The 26,493-nt window shown below is 43.8% G+C and overlaps 1 protein-coding gene across 1 annotated transcript; it reads right to left on the reverse strand.

Annotated features, from left to right (window-relative positions):
• Positions 1–275: 275 nt before the first annotated feature.
• Positions 276–21,458, reverse strand: kcnj3a (potassium inwardly rectifying channel subfamily J member 3a). The gene is made up of 3 exons (XM_053440206.1): positions 20,781–21,458; positions 19,352–19,568; positions 276–871 (listed from the first exon to the last, which is right to left on the reverse strand). The coding sequence occupies exons 1-3, from the start codon at positions 21,456–21,458 to the stop codon at positions 276–278; spliced, it is 1,491 nt and encodes a 496-aa protein (XP_053296181.1).
• Positions 21,459–26,493: the final 5,035 nt, after the last annotated feature.

A 26,493-nucleotide genomic window follows, 5' to 3' on the forward strand; every position in this document is an offset into this window, starting at 1 on the left:
GTTCTACATGCGCTGTTTCTTACATGCCAGATTGTGCTAATTGTACATCGTCCTAAAAAAAAAGAGTCAGAGACCTTTCATCAAAGCATGTACACTTACACCCAGGGACACGTGTGCTCAATTCCATCACCCTACTTTATATAAGGTATTTGTGCACAAATTCTACATTTCTTTTAATATAAGAATATTGTTCGTTAATAAATTAGGAATAGTACAAGGACTTCAGGTAGGGGGGAATAAAGGTGGATGGCAGAAGTTTAAATATGTCGCCTGCTTTATGTAAAGCGATCTGAATTCATCTTTCTGAGTTTGGGCGGTAGGTGTCCGTCCATCCTGCCCCCCACTCCCCCAGACATTCGCTGCAGCTTGGGAGGTAAGTCCGCCACCGACTTGCTCATGGGCTCTGTGCACATCTTGGAGGCCTTACCGCCATGCTTATCATCAGAGACGCCGGGAACAGAGCTGATTCGCTGCAGCTTCATGGGCAGGTCTCCGAAGTTGTAAGTCATCTCTGAGGTGGTGGAGCTCATCCTCAGAAGCTTCTTGGGCAGGCCCTCCCGTCCCGACATCTTCTGGAGCTTGGTGGGCAGCTTGGTGGTGCTGTCATTGTCCTCCAGCGTCTCCAGGCAGTCCAGGGAGCTGTTCTTCTCCCCGCTGTTGCACAGGGATGGAGCCATGAGGGGCGAGGAGAGGAGCAAAGCCTCCTCCTGCTCCTTCACGCTGTGCGGAGTGGTGGGCACCTCGAATGTGGCGTGGAACTGAGAGTAGTCCACCTTGAAGAAGCCTTCCTCCAAGGAGATGACTGGGAAGAAGCGGTGTCCCCACAGGACCTCGTCCTCGGTGTAAGACGTCCTCGCTTGGCAGGTCATCCCTGTCAGGGAAGAAATAAAACACACAATTAACTCAGAGGCTCCACAAATTATGAAAAATTATGTGTCACAGCTCAGCACAGCAGAGTCGAATGGTTTAATACGAAACACTTCATGACTCTGGTATTAAACAGCAGAACCCTGATTTCATTATATGCTTGGCACTGCTCCATTAGAATCAACAATATTCGCCGGGATTCCTGCATCACAAAGCAAACAATACTGCAAACACAACCGCTTCATTGAATAAGCGCTTAATGTCTTACCGAGCCAGCTGCCTAAATAAAAAAGCTTAATTGATTTTCACTTTTCAAACATGATGAGCAATTCTCAGCCTAACTTGAAAAATAATTAAAAGTATAGCTGAGTATTTGCTTTATGTTTTGTCTATTTATATAATATAAATGGGTAATTATATATAATCATAAAGGCCCAGCTCATTCTAATTTGACAACTAATGCCAAACTGTCAGTGCAGTGTTTACCTGTGAGTCCACATTACACTAAAAGAGAAATATTTTAAATTACTAAGGAACCAACTAAAAAAATGAATTGGTGAGAAACAAAATAATTAAGTTTGTTCAGATTGAGATTAACAAGTTATAATAAAACAAATGATCACTTTAAATTGAAAAAATAAATAAATTCATTTGATTTGTCTTTACTTAAGCTGGTGAAGTTTCTTTTTTGATTCCAAATGAGGCTAAGGTCGACACATAAATAATATAGACAACAACCCATAGAATTTAATGTATTTTTTAAGGAAAAAATGTGAGTCTACATTAGGAAAAAATAATATTTAATTTAGATAAAACCCAGGTCTACTTCACCATCAGCTCTTATGCTACTTAACAGTTCACTCCCCAGTTTAATCTTGACTAGTAGCTACAAAAGTTAAAAGATTAAGATAATCAATCTCCAGAGAGACAAACCCAGACAAGAAAGTCTGAAGTCTAAATTACATCAACATTTATTTCTGTGTCGGGAGATTTCTTACCCAATACAACTAATTAGATTTCATCCAAAACACAAACGGTTACAAAGTACCAGCTTCATAACATTGTTCGTCTTGAGAAAAGACAAAATGAATGTGACAATTTGCTTAAAAGCATTAAATTCTGTCATTTGAAGATTTGCAGGTTAAAAGATAAAATCCTTTTAGCATGTTCTGGGTTTGTTCATGTGCTGCATCAGATAGTAGATTATATGATACCCTTTAAATAAATCATCCCTCACAGGGGACTCTGAATTAAACCCCTGCTTTAAAAACTCCCCCTCGTATCCTCAGAAACAAATGAATGTAATTAGAAGATTCATGAGGTTTGCATTAATGATCAACCTTTTTTTTTTACATTCAAAGTTATTGGAAGCGTACAAATGATTACTCAGCACCATCATATCTGCCTGTGCATTATATCACACAGCACTGCTTACAGCAAAGCCCCATCCATCTTATCATATTTAACATTCTGCTCGGGAAAAAACCCTTTAATTTCATACAGAAAGTGAGCATAGAAAATCTATAATTACTTTTACATACTAGAACAGCCCCACCCCCCCAACTAAATTGGTTATATCAGTCCAAACAGCCATTCTTTTAGCAGAGAGGAATGGCTGGGGGTGCTCATGTTCAGGCTTGTTAAAATCCATTAGGAAATCAGCGACTGCAGTCAGTTATTATCACGTGTTTTAATTACCAGCTTAATATTGTTCTGGCAGTGACAGTTGGGTCCAAAGTGCTCGTTCACAACTAGACGCCCCCCCCCGGTTGCAAGGATCCAGGAGAGCTACAGGGGCATCTGTGGTTTTTTTGCCCCGATTCCCAAGGTCATAAAATAATCCACTGATCAAGGCGCTGTACACAGGCGCAGATGTGCGAGAGACTGAACATCGAGTGCGTTTGGGGTATTCACAGTATTACTTCTGCACTATCGAGTCAGAGTCACGGAGCCTTCGGGCACATGGAAGTGTGCAGCAGCGGATAAAGCGGGAAAAACTAATGAGAACTTTAGGGCCAAAGCGATCGAGAGTAAAGTGTGAATGGAAATCTTATGTTCTTGTGAGCGTGTCAGCCGCCTTCGGGCAAAACGCTGTCGACCATGTGATCCTCAACAGGCTTCTGAGAGCTGTGATGTATGAAACGCTCAGTTTTTTATGTTCCTAACAGCTATCGAACATCCACACTGGATCTATATACAGGACTAAAACATCGATAGCAAGATGCATGAGGAGAAAACACGTTTAAACAAGTGAAGTGAAACCACAGGTGACGTTGCCACAGGAAAAAGAGCTTCATCTATCGGCTAATAACAGTGCTCTACTGTTGGTGCAGATGGTGTAGGAGTAACTGTAAGACCTCTGTCCTGTGAACCCTGCAGGTCTGGGGGGCTGAATCCCCCCCCCCCTCCCCCCAAAAAGACCACTCTCGGATGTAGACGATCTCATAAACCGTAGCTTTCTTCAAAACCTAACAACGGCACTAGACTTAATCGTGGCCATTAATATCCAGTTAATTTCCGAACATTATTCAAAGGTTGATGCCTGAGCAGTTCCATAATTATAAACCTGGGCTGCCTCATATACATCCAATTGTGTTGCTAAACACCAGCTGTTACGCAACACCCACGTTCATATGGCACACGGTGTAACACACTCGGCGATGCTAATGAAGTGTGTCAAACCACAGTTCATTTTGAGATGGAAGCTGACACACGGTGCAGAGGGATATGTTCGACTCGTACAATTGAACATCCCAATATAGCACCAGCATGAAAAATAAAACCCGTATTTGATATGTTCTGCAGTTGCCGTGTTTTAATACTTAAAATAGAAATCCAGTCAAATGAGAATACTCATATCCGTGTGTATTTCATGCTGGTAAATCCTTATGTAACTCTAAAATACACGCCTGCCGAGGACTCTGTTTCTATGGAAACAAAACTGTAGGAATGTGCGCATGCAACAGCCACAAACCTTCCACTGCTGAGTTTGAGCAAAAAGTCACAGTGACAACACAAAACAAAAGTTTCTTTCTTACATCACAGAAGCAGAAAGAAAAAAATGGAAAAAAGCATAATCCAAACTGCTGCGCAGGGATTTTTCATTCAGGGTCAAATCATCCATCCACACAGAACCTCATCTGAAAGAGCCTTTGTTGTGGTGCAGCGGCTAAATCACACATGTTAGTGGCTTCTCATCAGCGAAGGCCAGAGCCCTTATTAGAAATGTCATCGTTAATAAAGCACAGAGCAGCTGCCTCTTCCTCTGTCATCCGTCACTCTCGCTGCATATTGCTGTGATTCGTCTGCGGTGTCTACGGCACACGTGTTGGGCCGTGTCAGAGCACATACACCGACAGAGTCCTGTCTGCTGGGAACATGCAACTGTGCGACATCCCAGCTGTGACAGAAACACCTCTGATGAGGGGGGAAGAGGCTGTGAGAGGTGTCGCTAACAACAGTTCACATATGTCACAGAGTGAGAGAAGACAAGTTCAGTCACAGAGTCAGATTAAGTTTGGGCTGTTTTTTGACTATATTCTGGGTTCCATAGGTCCACCTGACTTTAGCTTCAAATAACAGATCATTTCTTAAATAACAACACCATGAAAATAAAAGGTTTTCTGCCCGTTTGACACAAACGTTGCAGAGCTTTACCAGAAACTTTGTAACGCCACACAGGGTAGATCTTTGACCATGAGGATGTCCTTTGGAGATATGTTTATAAAACTATAAAAGGAAAACACATATGGAAAATGTTTTTAGTTTTTTTGTGACAGAGAAATCCTGGTGTTAATCAAACGGCAACTTTTCCAGTAGCATAAGGTCCCATCTTCTGAAGCCTCAGAAGCCTTAATGATGAAAAATAATAAGAGCTAATTAACCCATGAGCAGATTTATTCATTCTTTAACTCATTAACAAAAGGAAATAGACAATGTTAACAAAATGAACAATATGAATAATACAGTCAGACCACTGTAGAAGAACGAGGGGAGAGAAGGAAGCAGGAGAAAACAATGAGGGAGAAACATCACAACGATTGGTGGAGAGGCAATTCTTCATTCAGCTCATTAGGAGAGAAATGTGTAACTCTGTGGATCCATTACACTTCTAATTTCAGTGAATGGTTATCTGCTCCCCTCTGTGACTCAGTGTGAGCCAATACTGATCCATTTCAAATCCATAGCAGAGCGGCCGTTCACAACAAAGTGCCGTACAGTGACAGATTTAGCTACGCTGCTGTAACAGAATCAATGTTGGAGGAGTCAACTGTGTTCTGGTTGATTTGGCAGGACCACATGTGTGTCGTGGGCAGGTAAATGCACTGCTGTGTGTAACTTATCGTATTAGCACAGATCATTTAAGGGTAAACGCCTGCCCCAGCTCCAGGTTAGGGTTCAGTCATGGAGCCAGAAACACATTTTAGAATGAATTCTGAATCCATGTCTGCTAGTGATATATATCTAGGTGCCTCTTTGCAAATATGTTCATCAGATCAACCGTACAAGGTGCAGTGTGTTCATATGGTGCCTCTCTCATCTTATGACCAATCAGAGTGCCTTAAAGGACAGGTTAGATCCCACATGCCACATTATCACACAGAGTCCGACAGCATTTTGGCATCAGAGGCATTTAAGGGTTCAGTGTCTTGCCCAAGGATAATTTAAAAGCATGCAGACACCGCAGGAGCCGGGGTTTGGAACCAACAATTAGTGGACAACACCAGAGCTATAGTCAATGTGCAGAGAATTTGACACCTTTGCCTTGTGCAACATTTGCTTTAATAATGATAATTAAAGGCTTGTTGCAACTCAAAGACTAAAGAGCCGGTACATCAACAAAACTAAACCTAACGGGAACTCAAACGCATCATCCATCCATCGTTCATCCATCATCCAGGACAAGATTACAACAATGGACAATTTAAAGTCTCCAGTTACCCTAATCCCAATCTGCATGTGTTTGGACAGTGGGAGGAATTAGAAGTAGTGTGGAATACTGGAGAAACACACACAGACTGAGAGAACATGCAAACACCGAGCAGGGATTTGAACAGGGAACCTTCTTGCTGTGAGGCAAACACTGTGAGTCGAAACACTGTTCCACCGTGCCGCCCTAAAACACATCATCTTCATTTCATACAACTATCTCGACAGTATATAAACTGAGGGATATATATTTCCTGAATAGATAATTTATATCTTAATCATACAAAAGGGTGAAATCCTAAAGTCCTTCATCGCTGAAGTTCGCCAGGCGCTTTACGGTTCGTAATATCATAACATGTGACAACAGGAACGGCATTAGAGTAATCCTCTGCTGAATCCACACATTCCGAGGGGATGTGAAAATGCATTTCATGAAAGGTGAATTTCAGAGGAGGAGGATGAGCATAGGAAACCAGAGCGGAAAGAAAATGTCAGGGTTCAGTGGATTTGTGTTGAGGTTTTTTTGGCCATCATAGCAAAAACCACACCACTAAAAATAATCCAATCTAAGTGACTATATAAGAGGTGCTCTCCCTGCACTGAACAGTGTTTCACCGACTCCCAGCTGGTTCCATTAGGGACCTGGGAAGAAGGCAGGAAGTTGTGTGTCAAGAATAAACTTTGAGATTGAGATTCCCAAACGCCATCTCAGCTTGGAACTCTTAAGTAAATGCTCTTTCCCCCTGTGACAGAGAGCTAGCTGCTCCTCTGGTCTCACAAAGAGAAGCAGCCGCAGTCAGCAGGGTGACAGCCAAGATAAAATGGGTTCTTTGGTGGCTGGAATAGAAAAGCACTGTAAACTCGGAGGCAGGCTGCCAGTGTTTCTTGATAGCAGCTGGAAAAAAAACAAAAAACAAAAACCTAAGTGGTATTCACAGTCCCAGTCATCTGAAAGGAGCTTATCCAGGTTGTCGAAGCCGGAGGATCATATCCGTTTGGGGCCCTGCGTGGCTCGGTTGTGTCCTCGGCCACAGAGCTGCACTTGACACAATGAGGACAGAGGAAAGTCAAGGGGCCGACCCGAGAGCACAGATCTATTTATTGCACCTCCGGTCAAATCATCCAGGCAGAGGCTTATTCCAGATTTTAAAATCAAACACATCAGGGTTTTTTTTCATGATCCGACAACCCACAGGCGCCAGGCAGCTGACACTGGAAATTGACAGCCATGTGAAAATGAAGGTGCGTATGACTTCTCTCACAAAGCAAGGCGCTGGAAAAAAGTCAGGTGGGCGTAAGAAGAGTTCCTCACAACCTCACATTTAATGACAAAATCACAAATAACCTTCCAATGCCTCTGTCTCTCTCCCACTCTCTCTCTCTGGCTTTCCTTTTCATTCAGTCACTCAAAGAGTCACACATACACAGACACACCCACACACACACACACACACACACACACGCAAACTCACTCACCAGTGCAGTGCTGGCAGCAAAGTCCCCTGACAGTCTATCACGGATGTGGAAGCAGCTCCAGTGTTATGTATGAGAAAAAATGCGAGCGTAAACAAGCATGAGATTCTGGATGCTGCAGAAATGGAGCGCCACCACACAACCCTGTCCAATACTCATATCCCATTGTATGTGTATCTGCTGCACCGCTGGATTGTGAGGAAAAACAATAATGTAACAATTACCTGTTTTTCATTTGAATTCCGGGGATCTGTGTTACAACATGTGCAGCTCCTGTGCTGAGTAAGGTAACTCATGTAAAGATAGGAGGATGAGAATATGGAGATGCTGAGCTAAGCATCTAAACCGTCGCCTGTAAATAAAGATGGATGACATAACCACTTCCTCGAACTATCAAGAAATGAAGCCAAAATATCCCTGATACGGATGCTGCCATCTTGGTCCTATGATGTGCACTTACAGGAACTAGCCTTGTAGCGACGTCCTGGACTGGGAGCTAGCTCAGCAGTAGATGGAGACTTTGCTTATCCCACACACCAGGTTATGTTATGAGACTGTGCAGTGTATCTTACACCCCATTTAAAGGGTGGGGGTCCTACATCGCCTGCAGCAGTCTCAATGGCCCAGCAGGCGTGTTGAGAAAACTCTCCAGGTTGGTCTTACAAGGACGTGATCCCCCATACACATGTGTTCTACAATAACAGAAACCATCTTTCACTAAATCGGATTTAAGTGACTTTGTAGTCCATGTCCCCCATCCACTAACACGGTGGAGGCAGGGGTTGTGACACATACTGCGGCCAGCCACAAGGGATCGATAGAGACGGTTTGGCTTCACTTGTAGGGAGCTGTCATGTCTTACATCTTTATATTCCGTCTTTGTGTCTCCCTGAAGAGAGGAAAGTTCAATTCTCGAGTCCCGGTGATATATTTCTGAGTAGTTTGGCTTTTCACACCAGACTTCTTTTTCTTTTCTATGAAATATAACGAAGGATAGAGGAGTTTTGTACCTATAATGGGTTTTTAAAAATCCCATTTTGTTACAGACACTGTTATTGTGGCCATGAGTCCTGTCTCATTATTTCGTTTCTATGGTGACCACCATCAAGTGGGATAAATGTAGAGGAGGAATCCAGAAGCATCCAGTGACCTGTTTTTCACAGTTTGACTTTTCCCAGATTGAAATGAGTCCCCTCGGTTAAATAACGTTTTGGTGTGTGATCCATTAGTGAAGGTGGCTTCTGGATGTTTCGGAGCTCCGAGGTTTTAATCCAGCCGCACAGCGCTGACTGAGTGATGAGAACAAGTGGGAAGCCGGTGGAGGGGAGCAGGCAGGGGAAGTGCACTGGGTGGGGGAGGGGAGCGCCTGGATACTGAGGAGATTGCCTGAGTGTGTGGAGGCTGCTGGAGAGGGAAGGAAGGGAAGGGAATTGGAGCAGGGGGGCTGCCAAACATCTCCACTCAAGGTGGGGTGTCAGGCCGGCTGCGGGAACATATGGCCGCGGGCCATTCACACAGTCAGGAGAGCGCACATTACCAAGTGAGGGCAGTGCTGATTATTGCTGTTAAGGGAACCAGTTGAGCAAAACAGCAATCGATGGATTTCCTTTAGGCCAGACCATCACTAATGGTCAAAAAGGGAAAATCGCACTGGGGATATGCTCACACCACCTGAAGCTATAATTATTGAGGGCAGAAATGATCAGAAAACCACTTTCAGACAATGAATGAAAGCCATTTAATGTCATATTGATTTCAGCTAGTAAGGCTACTTAGTTTAGAAGTTACAGCTGGACGACGGGGGGGGGGGGGGGGGGGGGTTCTTAAGAGATCTTAACAAGGAGAGACTCCCTGTTCAGATCGAGACTCCATTGTTTTGTTTTTCCCAGAGTTAGTCACTCGAGTTAGAGAGCAGATTATCCCATTAAACTCCAGCATGTCTGAGTGACAAAAATAGAAAGTGACATCCCAGAGGAGGGTCCGGCTCGAAGACAAGCTTCAAGAACAACATGTCCGCACGGCTCCTCGCTCAGACGGCGCGATTGATTCACCTGCACTTCAGGGACGGTCGCATCTCCACCAAATCAATCCTGCCACTGACCAACACTGCAACTGCAACAACAACCGTCCTCGTGACCTCAAACGAGCGCTGCGACCATATCATCTCAATTATGGCCATTTAGCATTTTCCTCCCTCCTTCGAGTAGACGAGGGTTAATGTTGAGGTCTCCCGTTTGTGTTGCTATAATCATCAGAGAAAGTGTCACAACTTCGCGGCGTGCACGCCTTCTGAGACAATAACAACGGAGACATAGTCAATTATGTCTGACTCTTCGCAGCCCGTGACACGGAGATGGCGGCGCATTGTCAGAGAATGCATTCTGTGTTTGCTTTCGTCACGGAGCAACTTCATCGCGGGTCCGACACCACCCCTCGTCTACCAGTGATTTAGTGCCATCCAACAGGGACTTGACAAATCCCTCAAGACACAATTACCGTTCTCCCCCCTTGGGAAGCTCGCACAGTTCATCTAAAAAGGGATAATGAATCCGGGATGTCATGGCTGGTTCACTGCACTGCCCATTATGTGGAGTTCATCCCCAGTGCAATTATTGTATGTACAGAAGACATAGGAGGTAGATCTCACAATGCCTTCCTGGAATATCCTTGTTTGCTTATGTAAAACTAGTCTCGCTGACTTCAGTGTTATTTGATAACAGTCAGGCTGCCTTTCAGCAGAGTGTAATGACTCATTGTGAAGTCACTGCAGATATACAGATATAGCAACAAAAGCATGTGCAGGTTATAAACTAGACTGATTCTTGGAATGACTAGATAGCTGTATTTTTTCTATGGTTGTGTTGAAGTAAATATTAATTATATTGTCACCCTGTGCACAGTGTAGGTAGAAGGCAGTCTGCTACAATCCATTACTCAGTAGAGAACAGCAGCGGGAGGAAGACGACTGATTGAGGATGTTTTCACTAATTGGACCTCTTGGAATTTTTAATTGGACACCGCTGGTCTAAAGTCTTAAATATAGTTAATAATCAGACTTTAATAAGAGTGCATAATAATTGCTATTAATAAATGTATCAACACGATGCCAGTCATTGATGTTGAGTTTCTCTTATGCCCACATGAGGTGCAAGCATAGGACAGAATGAGCCATAGGTTGCTGACTGCAGTTCAGTCAATGGCCACTGGTATCACTAAAGACTAATAATGATAATAAAGTCTTTGAAGAAAAGATGCAGAAGTAACATCATGAAAAGCTCCTTAAAACAGCGTAAAGTTTAATCTATTTCAAAGTTTCATAATGTAGAATTTAGTGTTGAAGTTGCATGTTGCAGCTGAATGCCCCTCACCTCCCCCTCCCCTTCCAAACATGAAAGAGAACCTGTGTTATCCTTCAATTGTCATAAAAACAATTGTCCAGTTTGTACTACTCAATGTGGCAGCCTCCCTAGAGAGGTAAATATTGAGTATTTAAATATAAAGGGCTCATTCAAGGGTCTTTTTAAAATTAGTATTATTTATTTATCTCATCCTTGGCTCCACTGGTCTGCGGGGTGCCACAAGGTTCTATTCTTGGTCCAATCCTATTTTCACTGTACATGCTCCCATCAGGAAACGTCACCAGCCATTTTAATGGTAGATCAAATCATTCCTTTGCCGATGACACCCAAATCTTGTCTTTTAAGCCAGACAGTAATGTCCTAATAGAGAGCCTAACTGCCATCGAGGATTGGATGTCACTTCTCGATAATGAGGGATTTCTTTCTCCCACAGTCGACAAAGTGCTTGCTCATTGTAAGAACTGTTCGGTCTCTCTGTAAATGTTAAGGTCTTGACCTTATTATGTTATGATTTGGCCTTTAAAATTGAAGTGAACTGAATACCTTTTATTATAATTCTTTCTTCTTTTTGCAATGAATTTAGTAAAAACAGGGTAAAGAAAACAGATTTGTACAATTTAGATGATTACACAAGAGATGAAACATCAACAGGATTATTTTATATTCAATTTCTTTTGTTTGGGTTGATTTCTTCAGTAACAATTCATTATGTCCTATAATATGTCATGACATGGTTTTATGAGTCATGACATATTATTTTGTGTGGCAGCAAGAATGCGTGTGTTCGTGTGTGTGTGTGTGCGTGTGTGTGTGAATGGGTAAATGGTGAAAGTGCTGTACAAATACAGTCCATTTATTATATTAATCTGGAAAGTAACTAAAGATACTCAATTGAATTAGACTTGCAGTAAAAAGTATAACTACCTGAAATCAGATACAAAGTACTCGTTCACACTACAGAACTTTTCAGATTAAAATAATAAATAATATAACCCATTGTAAATAAAGATTACCACAAAATGTACATTATTGCCTTATCATATTCAGGTCCAGGTTCTTTGTATCACTACAGCTTTCCATGCACATTGTAAATCCTATTAAACATGATAAACATGGCTGTGCTGAAATATTCAAAGCAGGTAGCTGTAAAAATGTATCGTTAATAAAGACAAATGAACCCAAAGGGTGAAATCCATTTTAACAGCTGGGAGCTGTACGGTATCCAACACGTGGCTCCTCTCCATCACCTCTGCTGCACAGGTGGAGCTCAGCAGGGGAAGACACTTCTCTCCGGAGCCCTCACCCGGAGCATATTAGATTTAATTGGAAACTCCGCTCTCTCACCTGCTCTGTGGCACTAACTCCACCGCTGAACCCACTTTAAACCTTTGACCCACGGGGGCTTTGGCGGGGAACACGACACTCGGAAGAGAGCGCTCGCTTTCGGTGTAATGACTCAGAATGAATAATGGTCACTTCCCGCAGAGGACTGATCGGCCTGTAACAGCAGCTCATATCCGGGGTTGGCCTGTGTCAGTGTTTACCTGAGCTCCGGAGCTTCCGACTTCAGGCGACCCCAGACCTCCGGGGCCACAGCCTCTCACTCCTATGATTGAAACTATCAGGCCTGCAGCAGCACAGAAAGCTCTCCCTTTTTGATTTCAATTACTGCTGCGGATGATAAAACACAGATCAAGCCATGACATCGGCTGCTCGGCTAATCACTGGCAATAGATGTTTCCAATTAATTATGCTCGCTGGCTTTATTACTAAACATAGTCTGAATCAAAGCAATTATTACTCTAATTTTCATTTTCTAAACATATGATCCATGTGTATTTGTTGCACAACAATGACTTAATTGGAGTGTATTGTGTAACTAAATCATTTTTCCACTGCACAGGTCTGGTTATTAGGGGAGAGCGGGGTAATGTGGGACATCGGGTGAGGTGAAACACCCCCTGTATCTAGGCAACGGAACACATTTGTGGTCATTTGACCATTATGTTTTGAAGCCCCTCCCATTCCCCCCTTGCCATGAAGGAGAAGTTGGTGCTGGTGCTGTGAAAAGTATGTTTTTTCATAAAAATGTGTTTTTTGCATGTAAAAGTAAATTTTCTTGCTTTGAACTTAATCAACTGTTGTGTCAAAACAAATTGATTCAGGTAGAAAAAATTATATCATACATGTTGGTGAACTTCCAACATATAAAACCATGTGATTGATGCTAGCTGAAGATTAGCCTGAATTGATAAGAGATGTTGTTTTTCTAAAACGGTGGCTGTGGGGTAAAGTGGGACAAATGCTGTTGGCTAAAGTGGGACACTGTCTCACTTTACCCCACCATGAAGCACAAGTTAAGTTTAGTCTTAAACATATTTTGTCGGGATTTTAACTATTACAACATGTGTTGTTGTGGTAGTTTTAAAGTGGAAAAAGTAAGTGGACCACTTTACCCCGTAGCCGGGGTAAAGTGGGACACAAGACCACTTTTTTTAAAACAATCACAATTTCACTGCCCTTTGTCCTGAAGACATTCTGATCATTTCCATTGCTAGAAAACATCCTGAATTAATGGGAAATGTGTAAATTTTACTGATATATCAGTTTAGCTCGCCTAGAGGGGAGCAAATGTAAAAAATATCCCACATTACCCCGCTCTCCCCTACTCTTATTGACCTTAAATGAGAAGCAACAGTCTATTTAGTTCCTTTGTACCGAGAATGAATATATCTGGTCATAAATCCATCTATGTGCATGATTCAGATCACAATATTCTTTCTTATTGATCAGGTCCAAACACAGTTCAAGACAGTTTCCATGCACAGGTAGAAATAATGAGCATATACTGTCGGTACTTCATTATACAAAGTTATTCTCACCAGTAGCACATTGCATTCATGCAGATCGAAACATATGAATAAACATGACCAGTTGATCCAGTCTATATGCAACCAACCCCTTACCACCCACACTCGTTTCAAAACGAGCAGATAACTGGGATATTCAATTTTTTTCATTCTGAAACAGTGAAGCATAGGAAAGCCCTGCAGCGATAGGAATAACGAGGGGGGGGGGTCGACAGAAATCTTTGAAAACAATTAAGATTAATGCACGACTTTAACGAATATGAGGAGGGAGCGTTTGTTGATATTTTTGCAATAATTTGCCTCATAATTCAAATGAAGGGAGGAGATGCGCCACAAAGTTTCATGTAAAACACACATTCAATAGATGAGCTACACAAACATGGAGATAGTGTAGAGTGTGTTTTCCGGGAGGTCAAATTTGAAGCGTCACCACACAGATGAAATAAAGTTTCAGAGTGAATCTCACTGAGCGAACAAATACAAGCATCTAAATAAACACTTAGATAGTTTACACAGTTTATCTCGGAGTAAACTTTATGCCTATGAATTTTAATAAATAACCTGGGTAACTTTGCCAGCAGTTTTAAATGTGACAGACACATTTGCGGTGTTTTAGGAGTTTCAGGGCGAGTTTAACGATCGCACTCATTTGCATTAAAGTCAGGTCAATCTGAGAGGGAGAAAGGTTTATGCTGATGATACAGTTTGCGCTCATGAATCACTGCTCTTCACAGCTGATGAGTGAATTTAAAAACACTTCTCCGAGCTGGTGGAGATCAGTGTGTGTTTTGCCACCGTGTTAGAACCAAGACATTATACTAAATTTCAGGTTTGACTAATGTGCTGACAGAACGTCTTTCTGTCCCATAAGGAAAACGAGTTCTCTGTGAATGAATCAGCAGCTTGTTTACCTTTGTTGCTTTTTACGAGTGCACAGACGCACGTCTTCAGCGTATGTGAGCTGCGGCGTTTAAACAGGAGCGTTGCGGTGATCACTACGTCCTGTGCAATTTAGAGAGGGAAAATCATGAAATTCATTTAGTTGTGCAAAACCCACTGATTAGTTTCATGGTTGGAGGAACATAAACGACTGCTACTGGCAGCGACAGTTTATTTCGGGTTCTCAAGAATCAGCGCCACAAATGAACAGATTGCCTCTGGCCTGGGATTTAAGCCTTTGTAGTGCTGAACAGCATTGCTGGTGTTAATGGGACACTTATCTCAACTCCTGACGTATTTTAATACTCCATGTAGATTCCACTCGGGGAGTCAAAGTCAGGTCACCGTCGGCTCTGTCGTGGAACAGAGGAAATGTCCCTGCGGTGTCATTAAAGCACAATTTGTTTTCATATTATTTTGTATTATTTCAACACATACACACTGTGTTCTTAATATCTAGTATAATTTGATATCAGTGGAGTTGGGAAATAAATGAAAGGCCCTGGACATACACACACTGACGCACTAATTCACGCACTAACACACTCACACACACACACACACACACACACACAAACACACCAAATACCTCTTTTCAGATGAACTGAAGGAGTTAGGTGGAGCTACAACATGACAGCTACCAAAAGTGAAAACAGCTCGCTCTCCCCTGGTGGCCGGGGAGAGCGAGCCGCCTATAATCCCTGCTTCCTCCATGTTCGCAGATGGGACATGTACTATACTCAAAAGTCCAAGAACACATTGAATAACATTATGATTGACAACTGAGAATGACTCATGATTGGTCAACTAAAACTAACAATCTTTTCAAATTTTGACCGAAGTACTTTTGTTGCTGAAACCTGACAAACAGATGTGACTCAGAATGTGACGCCTGGGGTCAGGAGCTGAGATGCTTTGTTCACTCACCACCCCCCCGGGCCACCTGTGAGGTGAATAAGACTAACAAGTCCACCAACCTTAACGTCCATGTAGGTCATTTGTCTCTCTAACCTCCGATATGACTCACGGAGGCGTCTCCTGAAATAGCTAACGTTCGAAGGGGAACTAGACCTTGGTCACCATGGCTACAAATAATAAACATGCATGGTTTTGTGGAAGGTAAGTGGGAGGAGTCAAGGTGCATCAGGTAACTGAAGCTCAAACCGGAGCCTCATCAGACCAGATGACTGAGTGTTGTGAGTGCCTGTACATAACCACGATGAACTCTTATCAGGCTTGAGTTTCTATGACCAGAACAGACACTGCAGAGGACTGAAATGAAATATATTGTGAGTGAGCGACTTGGCAAATGTAATGATTTCCTCAATATATGACATATACAATAGGGTGTCTGTAATTTTTAGGCAAACATTCATTAATTCCGCCTCTTCGATTGGGAGGATTTACTGCTTTTCTCTGTTTGACACCACTGATTGTCTCCGGCTTTTGAGATGTCAGAATGAAAAGCTATTTGAAGACATTGTCTTACTCTCTGAGAATTGGTGATGGGTAGTTTCATGAAACAGTTTGTTTATATTAAAGTATTCATCAATAAAGTAAACGGCACACTAAACAATAATTAAGTTGTCACGAATAAGCAACATCCCTCACACAGTTTTGAAATCATAAAATGCATTTGATATGTAATAATCCTCCATCCAGCTATTATCTGTATCGCTATGGGGGGGTCGCAGGGTTCAATCCCAGTTTGCAAGAGAAGCGGGACCCTAACCCTGGATAAACTGTATCACATGGCAAATGTACTGAGACAAACTCGCGGAGACTCACAGTCACATTCATACCTATTCTCTATATTTAGAGTCTCCAGTTAACCTAAACCCAATCTGCATGTTTTCAGAAGCAGGAGTACATGAGGCAACCGACGCAGACATGAGAAGATCATGCAAACTCCACACAGGAAATCTCCCGCCAACCCGGGATTCGAACCAGGAACCTTGTTGCCCTGCCATGACAGCACTAACCATAGCTCAAAGAGATAATATGGTTTTCATAAGCACTGTGATGACTTTGTCGAGCAGGCTCAAGCGTACAGTGTCACAGCTGAGCAGACGCTGCTGCACTGCAGAGTCTGTGAGAATTAAGAAGCTCATTGTCCCAAAAAATGTTTTTGCTGAACCCTACAATGAAAAATCTCTGAATATATTAGAAGGTATTGGTATTTATTGAACTTAAATCTGCACACACACACACAGTCAACATCAGCTGGGCTGCAGTAAGGACGTGTCTTTCACGTATGCTGAATTATATTTCTCTTCTGTTACCAAGCACCTGACACGCAGTGCAGGAGAAACGCAGAAGTGACTCAGGCTGGGTGTTGTTGTGAGCAGATTCACATCAACCAAGTGACAGGGGGATGGAGCGCTCACACGCACACACTCACACACACACACACACACACACACACACACACACACACTGACCTCACTGTAAAGCTATTTGCTGTGAAGTGAAGTGGTCTGTGTTGTTTGTATTGATTGTGATCGTGTCAGAAATGGTGTGTGTTACTGCTGTTAACGAATCCAAAACTTGTTACTATGAGCTTCTTGTTTCTGCTGTTTCTTTTCCTTCCTTACAGAAAGACTCCCCCTCCGGGCCAGGCAGTGAGTTACATGTACAGTGCATTAACTGCAATGTGGCGGTAAAGGCATCCTCAGCCTCAGCACCGTAACAACTCCCTGCGGCGCAGTTCAAAAACCAACTCAACCACCACGAAGCCACAACTGGCATCGCTCCAGAAGAAAATCTGCTGCCGCGAGACATCCTCCCGGTCTCATTTGAAAGGTGCATCACACCGAGGTGTTGATCAAAAATCTGATTGGGCTCCTGTTCAAACAGGAGCGAGGACCGGCTCTCTCCTCTGCAGTGTAGAGGTTGTCCGAGGTTAGGTCGAAATCAGCCCAGATTATTTGTTTGTGTCGTGTCAGGGGAGCAAACAGTCGCAACGCCAAAACGGGTGTACTGTTGTGTCTGTTGTTATTCAGCAGGAGGAGGAGAGATGCGCTGATTGTGAGTCTTAATCTGCAGGGAGGGTTGTTTTAAGATGTGTTACAGACACTGGTTTTAACCACATAACAAAAAGAAAAAGACAGACCTGGGGAGCTGGGCGGCTTCTTCACTAGTAAACACTGAGCCTCATAAATATTTTATCTTCTTCTTCCTCTGCTGTATCACTTGTTCTAGCGAGTGCGGCGCGGTACCGTTACACCTCTGTGGGCTTTTCATATTTAAGAAGAGATCCTCCTCAGCACCGGGAGATTTAATCGGCAGAGCAAATTCATCTCATGTTCGAAACGACGCATGTTTGCCCGCTTTATTGCCGGAAAAAATGGTGTAGTGATTCCTTTACCATAGGAATCATAATAATAATAATAATAATAAAAAAGAAGCTAAGTTTAGGTGCAGTGCTGCAATCCTGAATACTCAAGGAGAGGTTGCCATGGAAACAGAGTTACATTGGCCAGAAATGAAAGCGTCTGAGGATTTCGACTTTCACTGTACATCAATTTTTAACCATAGATTGTTTCTACATCAGCTTTTCCACCAACTTCACACGAGCACATCCGCCCCTCGGTGCAGGACCGGCTTCACAGCACCACCGTGAGCATAGCACCGTCCCACAGACTGAGGCCAAACCAGTTTAATTAACACTGAGATGGTGACTCTTATAAATGAGGACAATATGATGACACATACTGACGGCTATAAATATCTACCGATGCATCAAGGGTAATAATCAAAGCTATTCATACTTAACATCAGAGACAAGTGTGTTAGTATTACAATTATTCTCATAAAAGAAAACAATGTCAATTGTATTTTTAAACAACAAACACGTTAAGTGGTTATAAACTGATATAGTTAATAATCAAAGAACAGAAGTTGTCACTGAGAGAAACCAGAAGTTCAAACACTGGTATATCTGACGCCACTAAGTCCGATGTAGGTTCTGTCGTACATTTGGATTTATTATAAAACTTTGATCTGACTTAAATCCGGCGTTTCTGGAATCGACGGATCACATGTCAAACACATCTCAGAGACTTAAAAAAAAAAAAAAGTATGTCTCTCCGAACTATTAGGAGCCGAATATCTTTGCTAATTGCCGTCTGCAGTGTCAGCCTGCAAGCCTGCCTGTCACATCTCCATCTGCTGCTTCCTCTGAACCAACATATTACAACTGCTGCTCTGTTCGCTCTACACCAGTGAGGGAGCTTTTCCCCGCACTACAATATCAGCCGTGTCGAAATAAATGGCTGAATTTGAAATGACCTCGGGTGGAGGATTTTTCTCCGGGCGTTACTCATCTTGTGTTGAAATGGAATTCCCTAATTCCCGAGGGACCTAAGAAAGCAAATTATGATTCCCTCTGAGAAGAGCCGCTGTGAGGGACGAGTGCCGCCCGGGCACAGACGAGGAGGAATGGAATTTGTCTCCAATGAGAAAAGAAGAAAATGCCCGTTGCCTGACACGGACCTGACAGAGTCTCAAAGTGCTCAGTGGCTCTGCTCCCTCATACCCATGAGGTCTTTTAATGCATAGATTAAAATAACTGCACTTAAAACCTGCTACAAAAAAATATCAATAATCTATGGTTTATGAATGCTAAGCACTGTTATTATTATCAACTGTGTATGGCTGCCAAAGAAATAAAAATCGATGAAAAGCAATCATGAGGTCAATAGTAAATCCATTTGGATGGCAGCTATTAACACCTCTGAAATCCCTCACTGTTATTCATGGGGTCTAGAAGTACAGGACAAACACGTCCAAAGACCAAGCTACATCTCCAGCTCCTGTGTTCACGACACCTGCACCCACATAATGCAGGAAAACAGACTCTGGTCTCCACCGGGGCAGGCCTGCGAAGACGCACATCATTATTTGGGCACTCACCTGTCGTCTCCACGATCCCTTCTAGTATCACCACAATTTCAAACTGCTCCGTTTGCATGGACCTCTGGGAGAGCTCGTAGAAGGGGCTTTTGGGGTCGATCACGTGGCAGATCGTGAGCGGTGAGACGAGAAAGAGCTGGTCGGCCCCCGTGCTGAAACCCACGTCCAACTCCAACTGATCCAGCGGAAGAAACTCGCCTTCGGGCGTCTGGCGAGACTGAGGAAGCGTACAGAGAGAGACAGAGATGTTCGGTGGAGGGGGGAAGGAAGGGGGAAGGCACACTCAACCATCCATAGCTTCACACAGGCCTGTGTGCCGTCAGAAACTAAACTGACTGCATTTTTACTACGTTATTTTTAAAGCTGGAAGAATATCCCTCTCAGCTTGTGACGTGATGTACCACTGAGTCTGTAAGTGGGTTAGTTTCGAGATAAATCAGTTGTTTCAAATCTCTAGATACTCAGATTATTGGTCTATATGAAGAGACGAATGTCACTAAGATGGGTGTGGGTGCAGTCTGTCTTACTGAGTTTATATTTACCTGATTAAAAATGAATGGGAGCCCACATGTTATCTCCTAATCTAGCACGGTATCTGTCAGGTCAGGGGATTTTAGAAGAAAGGCCAGTGGTTGTCAGACTTTGGCACTTCAAGGCTCCGTAACTCACACAGACTACAGACCACACTCCCCCTTTTATGAAGGATTTTGCTTTTAGATGTGTTATTACAGGAAGTGTATGAAATCTAGGACCAAAATAGTCGTATATTCTGTCAGTGTGTTGCCTATGGATTAAATTGTAGTGATAATGAACGATTCCTCTTTTTTACAGGGACCCTCCTTACCCCTCAAGTACCCTCAGGTTGCCCTGCACCTCCACTTTGAGAACCACTGAACTGGTTTTACATGTATTTCCTCAAGAAACACCAGCAAGGCCAGTCGCCTATGTTCACTTGTATAACACCTGAATATACGTCTACTAGATTCCTATATGTTACAACTGGCGGACGTGCATTTGCATTGTAGAATGTTGTAATACGTGTATTGCAGACTTCTGTGAAGCCAGGGCAGCAGAGAAATCCAGAGACATTCTCCTAAATGATCGACAGCAGCCAAACAGAAATAAGAATATAAACAAAATGTAACATGTGGGACATTTTGGTGTGGCCATGAGTAATTTGCAAGGTTTAAGAAAAAGCTAGTATGTGCTATAGACTGTTTTTTGGATTATCTCACACCCACAGGGATTTTGGGGGGAATGGAAATGCAGTTTAGTCTTCTCATATCTTTGTGCACGGATGGTGTAGGCTTGAATGTCAGTGTGAAGGCCTTCCTGTTTATTTTTTCTCATGAAGTGGGCCATAAACAAACCATTGGACGGAACCAAAAAAAGGAATGACCGAATGCATTCACAGAGTAGCTTCACTTACTTTCAGCAGCTTGCAGCGGATCTGTGCAGAGACCATATGGCTGTTACGCAGGTTCCCGACCCTGAACATGAGAGTTAGTCTCCCATCCCGCATGGAGATCACCGCATGTTCACTGAACATCAGGGTCTCGGCCCTTTTCTTGGGCTGAGACATCTTGATGAACATGCAGCCGATCAGAAAGGCATCGACGATCGATCCGAGGATCGACTGGAACAGAAAGAGAATGATCCCCTCGGGGCACTTGTCCGTGATGTATCTGTAACCGTAGCCTATGGTGGCCTCGGTCTCTATGAAGAAGAGGAAGGCTGAGGGAAAGTTGTACACGTTGGCCACGCACGGAGTGTACTTTTCGTTGTGCACCCTGTTGAGGTCCCCTCGGATGTAGGCGATGCACCACCACATGAAGGCCATGAAGAGCCACGCGACCGTGTAGGTGAGGATGAAGATAAACAGATTCCAGCGCCATTTCAGGTCGACCAGTGTCGTGAATAAGTCTGAGAGGTATCTGCTGGTCTCGCCACCCAGGTTCCCATGCTGGACGTTACATCGCCCATTCTTGTCCACGAACCGCTGCCTCTTCCTCTTCTTCTCCGGGGGATGCTGGTTGAATCCAGACCCGCTGGATGAGGTGGTCACTACCTGGTAATCGTCCCCAAATTTCTTTCGAAGTGCAGACATACTACGATGACAGCAGAAGGGAAAGGGAAATAACAAAGGATTCGGTGAAATGAGAAAAGAAAAAAGAAAGAAAAAGTCCGGGGCTGTAGTTGCTGCAGCCTGTGCGCAATGCCTCCGTGTGCGCAAAGAGAGAGAGAGAGAAGGCGATAAAAGTGCACTGTGCTCGCCCCCAGTTAGTCTTGCATCGTCCTCCTTCGCCGCGCACTACTGCTGCTGCTGTCCACAGCCATGGAACGTCAACAACGTGCGAGTAGTGGTCAAACACCGAGCGCAGGAGCCATATGAATCCATATAAGCGACGCACGGGAGAGGAGGCAGCCTATCCAAAACGCGCCCGCGTCGCCCTCCAGGTTTTTTACAGGTTTATCAGTGGCTGCGACGCGGATTACTCACCGCCCGTGGAAAGCTGTGGCTCAGAAAGTGAACACACGCACGCGGCAAGTTTTCATGCGAAACTTCGAAATCCCTCAGTGCTCCGTCGAACGCCAGAACCTCTGCGTAATTATTCGCGGGGAACGGCTGCCGGGGTGAAACGTCTCTGCGCGCACTTGCGACCGTGATCAGTCGGTTTCCAATCCTGCCTCTCTGGTGCGTGCACATAGGAGGCGAGTGGCATGCGAGCGTGTGGCCGCAAAAGATGACGAGCAGCTGGAGGAGGAAGATCACTGTCCCACCGTCGTCATTTTTGGCTGCGCGCATCGACGCCGATTGTCGGGGCTCCTTCTTGGGCACCTTCCCCCCTTTGCTTCTAGGAAAATGTCGACAGGGCTGTCATGGTTCGGCGGTGCAGAGAGATCCACCAAATGTTTCTTTGGGCTCGATCGGATGATGCTTCTGTGCCTTCGGTTCCTCTGTGCGGCTCCTGCGCATTTCCACCTTTCCAGTAATGCACTCACTGTTGCCTAGTGGTTCTACAAGGACAGACAATTTGGAGGAGTAGGATGATGAGGAGGAGGAGGAGGAGGAGAGAGAGTTCGCCTGGTTTGACAGGTTTTCTTTCTCCAAGTGATCACATAGGCTGTGTGAAACTGCAGCCAAGATGTCATGATGGCTACAAACACAGCTATTTATAATAAATCACTGTATCTAAAATGATTAATACACTAAAACACCACAGATATGATTACAAAAATACACATTTCGTGTTGCACATACACTGCCATGAAGGATATCCTCATGCTGAGTAAATATGTATATATGTATATATTTCTTGTGACCACTTTAGTTTGCTTCTTGTTCTTCAGGGTCACCTGTGCTAGCAGTCACATGATAACTCCTAAATGTCATCCCATGGGGGATTGCACCGGCCCCCCTCTGTGCACGACATCCTTAACCAAGAAAAACAAGCGCTGCACGGAAAGCTGCTGACACTCACAGCAAGCTGTATGAGATCTCGGAGGGAGGGGGGCAATCAGGTTGCACTACCCTGAATTCACTTATCATATCATTGCCACATGGAATACACCCACTCCATAGTTACCCGGGCTCACATGGTGTCTCTCAAACACACTTGGAGGACACAACGCAGCACCATCTCTCTCTCATATTGTGTTGCTAAAATCAAGGGTATTTTTCTCCCTGATGAAAACGGCCTGAGACAGGCGTGGATCAGTCAGAGAGTAGCTCGGGGTTCAATTTAATTTGGAAACCAGGGAAAGAGTGAAATATCAGCAGATGCCTCAATTGAACTTCCTGAATCAAGCTCGATGTGGTCACTTGCAAACTTCATGTGAATATGAAACATAAATCTTTGTTACAAACTGCTGAAATGTCCAGAAGCGTGTTTGATCTTTTATATCTGTCAATATATTGTAAAAATCTAGCTTTTCGTTCATATTGTTTTAATCATTTTATATTTTTCTGAGCCAACAGGGATCAATATGCTGTGGAGTCAGTTCCAATCTAAATCCTCCTCTCCTGTTATCCTGCAGCCCCCTGTGGTTTACGGCATCATATTCCATGTCCAGTCAGAAGCCTAGTCTGCCCCCCCCCCCCCCCCCCCCCCCCCCCCTACAAACGGTGGCTTCTAAAAACAGCACAAAGGCCTGACATAAATGTTTCCAAATGAACGACTGCGTGGCAGCACAATGACACGCTGATATGCCTCCAAGTGTTGTCTGGCAGGCTCGGTGATACAGTCTTCTCGAGGAGGACACACCGGGAAAAAGATTTCCCCCCCTATCAGTCACCAGGCCGTCATAATTGCCAGGTGAACATTAGCCCCAGGCTCTGCAGGACTCTGTGCTTTTATAATGAGTGCATGGGGACATGGGTCATCCGCCATGCATTCTGGCCCTCATTAGGAGGAAAAGGCCATTCACATATTTGCAGAGTAAAAATAAGGCTATTAGTTTGGACTGGCCAACAGCCGGCCAGCTGGCACCGTGAGCCAGAGAATTTTAATTGCTGTATTTCACTGGTATACTCATTGAAACTAAAGTTTTTTTCCACAACTCTTGTCAAAGTGTCTGCTCAGTGTGTGCATTCAGCAAAAAAAGAAGCAATTAACTTATTCTACTGTCCAGATTCCTTGAGCTTTAGAGCCCCAGAAAACCTGGTTTCATATCAAAAGATAGTTTTCTGTTCAACATGACCTTCATTTATATTCAGTCAATACAAAATAACATCATCACAACAAGATGTTTTGGTATTCTGCTTTAGTAAAAGTTGAAACCAAGCTAATCTCCATTAAGACTGCATTGGTATGGTATGTGGTCTGGTCTGGTATGGTATGGTTTAGTGTAATTGAGAATGGTTTGGTTTGGGCTGGTTTTATACTGTTTGGTTTGACATGGTTTTGTATGCTTAATCAAAGTATGGAATCTTTAGTATAGTTTAGTATTGTATGGTTTGGTATAGTTTGGTTTGGGTTTGATTTTATATTGTATGGTATGCATGGAAGAAGGAGAGAGAGGCCATGCAGGAACAGATTGACTTGTCCAGTCCGGGGCAGACCTACGTCTCTGGAAGAGGCATACAGACAGAGTTTGAGGACGAGCTCAAGGAGTTGAAGCTGGTGTTGAGGGACAAAGAAAAGTTTTTCCTAGAAACAAGCAGTTTGAGACCAATATGGTGAAAAAGAACCTGAACGGAAGGTGCAACAAGGTCAAAGCGATGGAGCTTTCCCTCGACAAGAAGATGAAGCACATCATCTTTGAAAAGGACGCAAATGAAAAAGTGGCACTTGGACATAAAATCCTGGAGCTCATGACCAAGCTCAAAGCCGTCCAGAGAGAGGTCCACCCCAACGAGAATGAGTGGAAGACAAAAGTCACCACTCTGGAGGACAGAGTCAAAGCTGAGCAGGCAGAGAAAAGGAGGCTGGAGAATCTGATCAGAGAGGTGAAGTGGGCGGCCAAGCACGAGGACTCTCTAAAAAAAAGTGAGGGAGATGGAGAGCGTCGATTGTCCAGACAGAGGTTCTCCAGAGACAGGAGGAGTGGAAGACAAATGTCGATGCTCTGGAGGACATTGTCTGCTATGAGAAAATAGAGGACACGGAGAAGAAGGGTATATGGTCAAGCAGGGGGACTCCCTCAACAGAGCCAGCAACATGGAGGAGAACATGGAGCTCCTGATCGTCCAAAACCCAGAGCTTCAGGTATGTTTCCTCAGCTCAGTTTTGATTTGAATAATAACTCGTCTCTGTCTTTTACAGGAACCTCCGTTGACAACTGCCAAGGCAAAATGCAGATTCAAGAAGGAGGGAGAGAAAGTGAGAAAACTGAAGGAGACAAAAGTTTGGAATAATATGGTTTGGTATAGGTTGGTTTTATAGGGTCTGGTTTGACATGGTATGGTATGGTTTAGTATTATTTTGTATGATATTACAGGTATAATAATGTATGGTTTGGTTCAATAGTTCAATACAAACCCAAATCCCCTCAGTCATGGTAAGAAGATCATTCAATAAAAAATATGCTTTTACATCCTTTGACAGACATTAACAGAATAAATATTTCACATTCACAAGCTCCTATTTCCACACGGACACATTTCAAGATCACATGTAATCACAGAGAATATTTATACGATGAAGCATGTGGTGGGATTAAAGTGCCATTTATGGATTGCCTTTAACAGAGCGGCCAAATGGGAGTCTATAGAAGCCTTCATTTGAACCATCATTCGAACATTCCCTGGCCGCTCAGCAACACTTCTTTAATTCTGCTCGACACGCAGGCTTCGTCAGTGACAGGTAAACACAAGGAGGAGGTTGAGGTCCGGGCTTGTTCTTGCTCTTGTCACACGCAAGGAGACAGCTGATGTGAAACACTGTGCACTTAATTAGAATAAATGCAGATTGTGGCTCTCGGCTAATAATGGGTGGATTTGGAAAGGCTGCTCTTCTCAACAGCTTTTAACTCAATAAAACTCTGTCGTCACCGCCGTGGCCCGGTGTAAAGTGGTTGGCCTTTCTTGCGACAGGCCCCCCCCCCCCCCCCCCCCCCCCCCCCGTCAAAATTCCGTTTGTCAATGATCAGTAAACTTTGATTATCTTTTTCTGTAATCCGTCTCATAACAGTAGCCCGGCGCAAAGTCTGATGGTCGGGCAGGGATGCGATTGATTTATAAATCTAATCAGACCAATGTAGGACACAAGATGCATTCGTCCCCTCTGACGCAGCCTGGATAGCACTTGAGGTCATTTTCCAAGAAGATTCAGCCAATCACTTCAGACAATCTCCTCTAATTTTCCATCTTCCCTTATAATCTCTACCATCAAAGACAGATCAGGGAGAGAGCCATGTTTTGATGGATCCATTCCCCACACACACACACACACACACACACACACACTCCTACACGTTTGCCCCTTCCTCACAAAAATAAAATCACCCTGTAATCATATTCTTCTGCTCCGATATTGATTTTTTGTATTTCAAACAAAAGACATGCGCTAGTATTTTCCACCCTGCAGAGACAGGGTCCTCACACGATCGTGAGGATGTGAGCGGTGAGTGGTGGATGCTCCAGCGCTGACAGGGTCGTCCTCCGTTCTTGGCATGCAATGTGAAACCATGTGGTGAATGAG

This window comes from Pleuronectes platessa, chromosome 14 (genome assembly GCF_947347685.1).
Source record: "Pleuronectes platessa chromosome 14, fPlePla1.1, whole genome shotgun sequence".
NCBI classification, from domain to species: Eukaryota; Metazoa; Chordata; class Actinopteri; order Pleuronectiformes; family Pleuronectidae; genus Pleuronectes; species Pleuronectes platessa.